This window comes from Trachinotus anak, unplaced genomic scaffold, assembly GCF_046630095.1.
Source record: "Trachinotus anak isolate AG129_WGS33_773 ecotype Australia unplaced genomic scaffold, CSIRO_AGI_Tana_v1 ptg000016l, whole genome shotgun sequence".
In the NCBI taxonomy this organism is placed as follows: Eukaryota; Metazoa; Chordata; class Actinopteri; order Carangiformes; family Carangidae; genus Trachinotus; species Trachinotus anak.
In genome coordinates this window covers 20,782,147-20,790,113 of record NW_027273867.1, presented here as the reverse complement: position 1 = coordinate 20,790,113, position 7,967 = coordinate 20,782,147, and the positions used below count along the sequence as shown (strand labels likewise).

General features: G+C 38.9%; 1 protein-coding gene across 2 annotated transcripts in view; it reads left to right on the top strand.

The window, feature by feature from the left end:
* The window catches only part of pkhd1l1.1 (PKHD1 like 1, tandem duplicate 1), a 43,520-nt gene continuing 35,553 nt past the window's right edge, over positions 1 to 7,967 (top strand). Inside the window, exons 1-18 of one of the 2 annotated variants that reach the window (XM_071500329.1) lie at positions 1 to 198; positions 526 to 650; positions 833 to 910; positions 1,325 to 1,469; positions 1,570 to 1,678; positions 1,784 to 1,841; positions 1,930 to 2,023; positions 2,412 to 2,465; positions 2,656 to 2,729; positions 2,840 to 2,882; positions 3,129 to 3,199; positions 3,295 to 3,405; positions 5,126 to 5,218; positions 5,852 to 6,117; positions 6,289 to 6,380; positions 6,497 to 6,656; positions 7,188 to 7,323; positions 7,553 to 7,696. In XM_071500329.1, the coding sequence (XP_071356430.1) occupies positions 596 to 650; positions 833 to 910; positions 1,325 to 1,469; positions 1,570 to 1,678; positions 1,784 to 1,841; positions 1,930 to 2,023; positions 2,412 to 2,465; positions 2,656 to 2,729; positions 2,840 to 2,882; positions 3,129 to 3,199; positions 3,295 to 3,405; positions 5,126 to 5,218; positions 5,852 to 6,117; positions 6,289 to 6,380; positions 6,497 to 6,656; positions 7,188 to 7,323; positions 7,553 to 7,696 (1,783 nt within the window). In that variant the 5' untranslated portion in view covers positions 1 to 198; positions 526 to 595. The remainder of the gene's footprint in view (positions 199 to 525; positions 651 to 832; positions 911 to 1,324; positions 1,470 to 1,569; positions 1,679 to 1,783; positions 1,842 to 1,929; positions 2,024 to 2,411; positions 2,466 to 2,655; positions 2,730 to 2,839; positions 2,883 to 3,128; positions 3,200 to 3,294; positions 3,406 to 5,125; positions 5,219 to 5,851; positions 6,118 to 6,288; positions 6,381 to 6,496; positions 6,657 to 7,187; positions 7,324 to 7,552; positions 7,697 to 7,967) is intronic. The other variant, XM_071500328.1, reaches the window with a different exon arrangement.

The window sequence follows — 7,967 nt, the reverse complement described above, 5'->3', positions numbered from 1 at the left end:
TTCAGGCTGTGGCCACGGATGGTTTGATCCCTGCTGCCTCCTCCCAGCTCCAGGTGAGAGGCGGAACACTGAGCAGCTTTATAAAGAGTTAGCGCCCTTACCTGTGCACAGGCAGTGTCTCTCTATCTGTCTCTCTCTCTGTCCCTCTGAACACCTGATACATTCAAGAGGTAAACGACGTTTTCTGACCGATTACAGGTGGGTTTCATTCATTAAATCACATTTAATCTATAATTTATAAATATTAATCATTTCATGATTTTTTGTGAATGCTACAGACTTTTTGCATTTCATCACAATAGGGCTGTAATGTAGGGATTTGTTTTCCCACTCAGTGACTAACCTATTAAGACTAAAATTATTCACGGTTATTGAATTGTCTATTTTGTTTTTTTAACGCTCAATTATACAAATTTTGTTTTTTGTTTTTTAATTGTGTTTTTTTTCATCCAACCTACCTGTGATACGGTCGACTCTGCTGAGACATGCTGATAAAATAGCTCTTCTCGGTGTTTAATGCTCCAGCGTTTCCCCGCAGCTGCGCCGGAACCACGCACCGCAGGTGAGGCCGCAGGGACTCCGGGAGATCTGCGGGATGGAGTCCGCGTTGAAAGCGGCGGGTCTGCTCCTGGCACTCTGGTGCTGCTGCGGTAAGCCACTAAAATCAAAACATCATAGTTAATATCAATGTTGGTTTTAAATTACCTTAAATCCTGGTGATTTTGCACCTTTTTAAATGCGCAAAAACCTGCCCACATTTCCTGACCAGCTAGCTCACTGCTCAGATATTAAAACATCCCTGTTTTTAATTTTTTTTATTTATATATTTCAGGTGCTCAACGCATTAACTACGTATCTCCACATCGAGGAAGCTTCAATGGAGCAACACGACTCACCATCTCAGGAAACGGTGAGAGGATCATCACGGGAGCCAAAATGATGACGCTTAAAACTTGTTATATACATAAAGTTAAGAATAACTGTGAATAGTACTTTATTTAAGTCAGTTATGAGACATTAAGCAGATTATGACGCATAAAACATTATTAAATACTGGGTAATCAATCAATAATCAACTATAAGTTGCAAATGCAGCTGAAGAAATCAAGTTAAATAGCTGTCTAGCTGCACATGGAAATTATTTCATTTTTATTGTTTTCAAAAAACAGAGTCAACAAAAGTGAACTTCAACTAACTTCAGCTAAATCTTCACCTGTCTTCATGATAGTGAACTTTTTTTTTCATTAAATCATCCAGAAAAAAAAAACAAAAACACGTGGCATTTATTGTTTTCAGAGTGATTATTTTGGTTTGTCTTTTTCAGGTTTTGCTCAGGAGCGACAGTTCCAGCTGAATCCAACAGACGACACCTTTGGCAACCGTGTGACCCTGGTGTCAGACACCCTGTCAGTCCCCTGTGATGTGGAGAGAGACTCAACGCACGGCAACCAGATCCTGTGTTACACCAGGTAGCCCCCACTCCAAAGGAACTCTTCGCTGAATACACACAGGTATATATGCCACTTCATGAACATGTGTAACTAAAATGGTTCATTTCGTCCATCACAGACCGATGCCGAGGGATCAGTATGTGGTCCATGTTAGTGTGGACGGTGTTCCCATTCCTGACAGCAATATATGCCGCGGCGCGTACAAATCATACCACTGCAGCTTCTATGTAAGTCTGCAGTTCATGCAACACTTTGATTTACAAGTGAAGTGATTGATCGGTTCCTCCCTGCAGTCCCACTGGTTCCTAACAATCTACTTAAACTCTCCTCAGACTGTCTGGTATCGCACCCCTACTATCTCCTCTCTGAGTCCAGTCAGCGGTCCCCCAGGTACAGTCTTTACTTCTAAATGTGTATGTGGTGAATTTACTGAGTCCGGTGTGAACGTTCAATTAAACCCACTTCAAAAACCCTGCAGGCACGTTGGTGAGGCTGTACGGACGGATCTTCACAGACGTATATGGAAGCAACACGGCCGTGAGCTCAAATGGCCTCAATGTCAGATTTCTGAGGTATACAAATAGAATCAAACTCGCATAATGTTCAAATTATTGTAAAGTATGTTGTTTCACCAAAATGTTAAAGTATAGTTCTGTTGCTGTAGGATGATATGTTGATCATATCCTATAAAAGAAAGCAGACTGACCCACTTATAAAAGCTAAAGAAACTAGTTTTACACAAGAAAATTCTTCTTCTAGATGTTAATTTGCATTGAAAACAACAGAAATGTTCCCAACCGACGGACATTTATTCACTCATTTTAATAAAACGTAAATTTAAGATTTAAAGTTAGGTTAAAGAAGAGGTTAATGTACTTGCTATATAAAAATAATTTAATCTAGGAATTTATTTGCAGGCCGTATTCTTGCAATCAGTCATCACAACCTTGTTTATTGCAGATCCTACATGGGAGGGATGCCTTGCGAGCTGCTTAAACCAGAGTCAGATGAACTGTAAGTACTTGTGGATTGTGCATTTAGAAATGAAATCACAGTACAAACACAGCAAAATGCACCACACTATGGACAACAGAAAAATCAAGTTCACGTATGTTGCATAGCATCTTCAGCTGCAAAGAAATATTTTGACTGATGACATTTGGTATTTTAAACGGTATTAAAAGTCTTTCAAATGTTTCTGCAGATATGACCTACGACTGAATTCAGAATCTTCTTGGTCGGGACACATGAGCTGCAAAATGACGGGAACATATGTTGGTAAGATGGTTTGGTTCATAGTTAGAGCTGCTCAGAATATCAATTTGAAAAAGAGAAATTTATAAACTGTCTAAACTGTCCTTTAATTAATAATTTTTTGTGTCCTACAGGGCATCACAACCTGACTTACATTCTTGATAATGAGTTTGGAAGGTAAAACACTTTTAAAACATCACAATAACTCCAGGTTTTGGTTTTTATAATTTAACTGCAGTTTAAGATTTGAATACATTCAGAAAATTATTAGCACTGGGCATATTCATCTTTTAAAAAGCGCAGATAGATAAACTGGAAATACATAGATGCAAAGCCAGAAACCTCCTGGTGATACATTGATTCATTCAACAACAATGTGATTGTGCAGTTGTAATAATGTTCATTTTTCTTTATAATCTACAGGAGTTTACCAGAGAAGAATCTGTACAGGGTCTCAGCTTTGGGAAAGCTTTCCATGTTCCAGACTTTTGCAGGTACTTTAGACAAAAAGACATTTATTCACAATAAGTAGCTGCTGTGAAGTATTTATTCTTGTGACGGTGATATCTTTGTTGCCTTTCTTGATCAGAGGTGACAGGAGTCTCTCCATCCAATGGTAGTGTCATGGGCGGGACGCTGCTGACCATACACGGCCGCTTCTTCGACCAAACCGATCACCCGGCACGTGTTTTGGTTGGAGGTAATCGTCACCACAGGAGTGGAAAAAAAACTCATCTCGCGCCAGTCGCCAGTTTGTGATACCGTGACAGCTTTGCTGATATTGTTTTCACACAGTACACCATGTTCAGCATGAACTGATGAATGTGGTGCGTCTCCACAAAACAAAACCTTACCCAGTGTTTGGGTCTAAAGTCGTGCGATGGTGATAATCCTTTTCAACACAACAGAGGGTGCACATACTTTTCAACAAAAGAAGACTGTCAAGTTGTCGCGCAGCGGAGGAAAGAATCCTCTGAAAGCTTAGAAACACAGCAGACCGTGACAAATGATCAGGTGCACTGACTTTCACAAGATTTCATGAGTCATTTTACCAGCTGTTGACTGTGTTACAGTTCATATTGACAGTAAGGGAAGTGATTCTTCTTCAACCAGCGCTCTTTGATAAAATCCTTAAATTTGCCATGCAAGCACAGAAGCTTGTAAAGATTATGATCAACTTTGACAAATTCAAAGACATCAGAAATTATTACAAACCAGATACAGAATACAGAGCATCCATTTTCACATGAGAGTACACAAAGTCCAAAAATTAAGATTATCTCATTAAATTCACCTAATATAATTTTTCAGACCTTCATGTCTACACAAAAATTCATATATTACTGATCACATGTGCAACTGTAACCAACCAGAGAAATCAAACTACAGTAAAGATTAATAAGATAGTCCTCCTCGCCTTTGCTTCCTAAAGTTAGAAAACTTAAAAACGTTCAGGTGTAATCATCATCATTTGAGACTCTGAAAGAATGTCTAACGAATGTGTAAACTCTCTCGTTTTAATTTGCTCAGATCACAGAGCTCACAAAATCTCCCACCTTTTATGAAATGTTTTCAATCTGTCAACAAAGTAAAGTAAATCATTTTCATTGCTCACATGCAGGGAAACTGAAGCCTCACAACAGCAAAATGAGGTTCAAAAAAGATTCATAGTACAGACAAGGAACCTTGTGCCTTATGAGCCTTATCTACTATATACAAAATCCAGCACTGAAATGAAAGGTACTTAATACTGTATACACCACAAAAGATAGTAATTACAAAGCGTATGGAGAAACAAAATGTCACAAGTGAGTAAAAAACATAAGGAGGTTGCAAATCTTACACTGGGAGGAATCAAGCATTTAGGTTCTTCACTTAAGTAAAAGCAGCAATAGCACAATGTAAATATGCACTATTATTACAAATAGTCTATTAATGCAGTAGTATCATTTTACTGTTGTAGCTGGTCAAAGTGCTGATAATTTTATAAAAAAAATATTTTATATAATCTTGTATAATGTAATCTCCTCTGAAATGGAGTGGAGTAAAGGTATAAAGTAGCATAAAATGTCAATAAAGTAAAGTACCTCAAAATTGTATTTCAGTACAGTTGAGTGAATGTATTTTCCACCACTGCTGAGGGGTTTGTTAAGTGTCTTGTGAAGGAAAAGGAGGAATAGCTCTTAACTGTGTAACTGAAGAAAATACATTTTTATTTACAGCTCAACTGTCTCAGAAGTGCACAAAATAATCACTCAAAGCTCAGGCCGCAGTGTTTCACCTGACACAGGGGAGGGAAGATAATGGCCAGATTCTCACTTTGCAGTGTACTAGTCCCCTAAGTGAAGTCTGCGCTGTTTTCTCTTTTATATGTAAGTGGAAAGTTCTTGTGAGCTTCCATTTCTCACATCTCTCCGCAGGCCTGCCTTGTGAAATCCAGAGTGTGTCTGATGACAGAATTACGTGCAGGACTGCCAAGCACCAGATGAACAATGACACAGGAGTCTACCCAGGTGAGAACAAGCTCCTCTGCCTTTTTATCTTCTGATATGATGCAGCCGACACTTGCCTCAATCCATCCTGCTGCTTTATTTCGTGCTGTGTCATTATCTGAACAATGCATGAATATCAGTTGGTTGATCACTGGAGGAATTTTAAGTATCTGTCGTTGCCAACAAATGTGCTGTCTTGTCACAGTCCATCAAGTCTGAGGACACTTTGATGTGCTTTGTACTGTAACCAGATTATCTGTTACCTGACTGTGACAAAAGCACATGTTTTTAACCAGGCGTTGTACAAAAAAGTTCTCACAGGAGTTGACGTCGGCAGCAGACATGGCCACTGGGTTTTAATTTCTACAACCTGTTGCGTCAGGATTGCTTCCTCATCTTAACTGCTTGAGGTTTATTTTGGCAGAAAATAAGTTAAATAAAATTTTCAAATTTGTTTTGAGTTTGTTGTAAAGCCAAAGAATAAAAAAAAATACTATGACCTTACTGTATGTACTAGTTATTACTTGTGTGTTTCATTTGTACTGTGCATTACAGTTTGCTAATTTGCCTGAAACAGTTGGACATATTGATTAATTGATAGCTCACTTGTTGATACACCGCTAATCATTTCATTTTTTTGCCACGTTTGTCCAGGTGGCAGAGGCTTGAAGATGGAAGTGTGGAACCAAACAAGACCACGGTACCTGTCCGACATCTGGAACTACAATGACAACACAACGGGATACTGGTCGCAGTGGATGGACTCCATGCCGCGACCTTTTCCTTTGGAAATTGATTATTTCAGCTCACGATTGAGAGGCTTCTTTGTCCCTCCAGCCAGCACCAACTACACAATCTATCTCCACTGTGATGACCGATGTGATCTCTACCTCAGCAACTCCAGCCGCCCAGAAGACAAAGTATGACAAGTGTTTATTTCAAAATAAATAACACATATTGTTCTTAACTGAGCAAAAGAACTCCATTGCTGCTATTTTAGCAGTCAAAAATAACCGGAGATTTACTGTAGATATGATGTGAATTTTTTACTGAAATTCGATTTTTTTTTCTTACCATCTCTACCATTTCAGGTTAAAGTTGCCTACCAGCCTTATTACGTCTCAGACTTCACCAAACTGGATTCACAAAAGTCTGAAGTGATCGCACTAGAGAAAGGAAAACCGTAAGTATAGGAGTATGGGTCTATTTTTTTATTAATTCATAATGCAACATATTTACAATAGATGTGAACATATGAATCAACATATTAAAATGAGTAAAAATCTAATTTTCCTGTAGGTACTACATGGAAATACTACACCAAGACTATGCTGGTAAAGCAAGCGTCAACATTGGCTTGTTCCAAGAGAAGAGTGCTTTCACAGAGGACCAGACGGACGATGCTGTCAATGAGGTTCAGAGCATCATCGCTGAATATGACGTGTTCGATGAGGAACAGGTATGTGGTGCCACTCCTGACGCTAATCTGTTTCTGACCTCTGACCTCTGACCACAATGAATAAAACACTTCACGGATTATTGGCTCACCTCCTCTAAAAGGAAGGCAACATTTTTTTATATGTTTTTTTTTGTTGTTGTTTTTTTTTTTTTTGCAGAGTTACATGAGATGTTAATACCACTCTTTTATCTGTATGCTACAGCTGTAAGCAACGAGATGATTAGCTTAGCTGACCATAAAGACTGGAAACATGGGGCAACAGCTAGCCTAGCACTATTTTTCTTTTCATTTTCTCATGTTTAACTCACATCTGCTTTTAATGGTTTGTTAAAAGTCCCTTTAGAGGATTAAGGAAATCACTAAATGAGGTTGAAGTACAAGTAGCAGGCTAAGGGAAGTTGGTTACAAAACGAAAGCAAATTTAAAAAAAATGTCCTCCTCCTCTAAAGAATTCGATTTTATGACTCATTGAACACAACACCTCTTTATTGCCGCTGTGCCTCATGTAAGCTCATTTTCACTGTCACTCAGGTGGTTACCTTTGACTCGTGGCCCACCAACGTTGCTGGAGTCAAAGAGGTCCAAAAGGTGAGCGTCAGCAGCAGCTGTGCCAGCCATGTTTGTGGGAACACCTTCTTCAGCCTGGGCTACGGAGACGCAAAGACTGGTAATGTGGAAAGCACTGAACTGCATAGACAATAGGAGCAAGAAGAAAAACTTCACTGATTCTTATTTGGTTTGAGATGAAATAATTTTGTGCCTTTGTCTCTCTCATGTAAAACACATTTAAGAACAGTGAAAGCATATATTTTAGCACTGGTACCCAAAAAGAGAACCTTTATACTTTTGCTCTCGTCTAATAAAACTACAGTGAGCTTCGTCTTTGTCTTCCTCAGGACCAATCCCAGTCAGCGTTTCAGTAGAGATGATGGAAGCAGCCTTGAACCACCTTTGGTCCATCAAACCTGACACAGTTCAGGTCACCAAACAAGATGATAGCCAAGGATCTCACTACACAGTCACATTCAACTCTGACAGAGGTAAGAGGAGACACAAAAACAAGTCAGGAAGTTGGGGAAGAATGTTGATGTTTCACTTGAATGACATGCAAACAGACTTTAATATCCACATGGCGTCATAATCAAATTCCTACAGATTCAAATGAGGTTCAATAGAATCATATCTTGATATAAAAAGAGTGTATAACACTTTCTTTGTACAGACATTTGTAACAGACTGAGATTACACAACATCTCTTGGTCTCAGCAGCAAAAGTGCAACAAATAATTGATTATCTGTCTTTTTGTGATT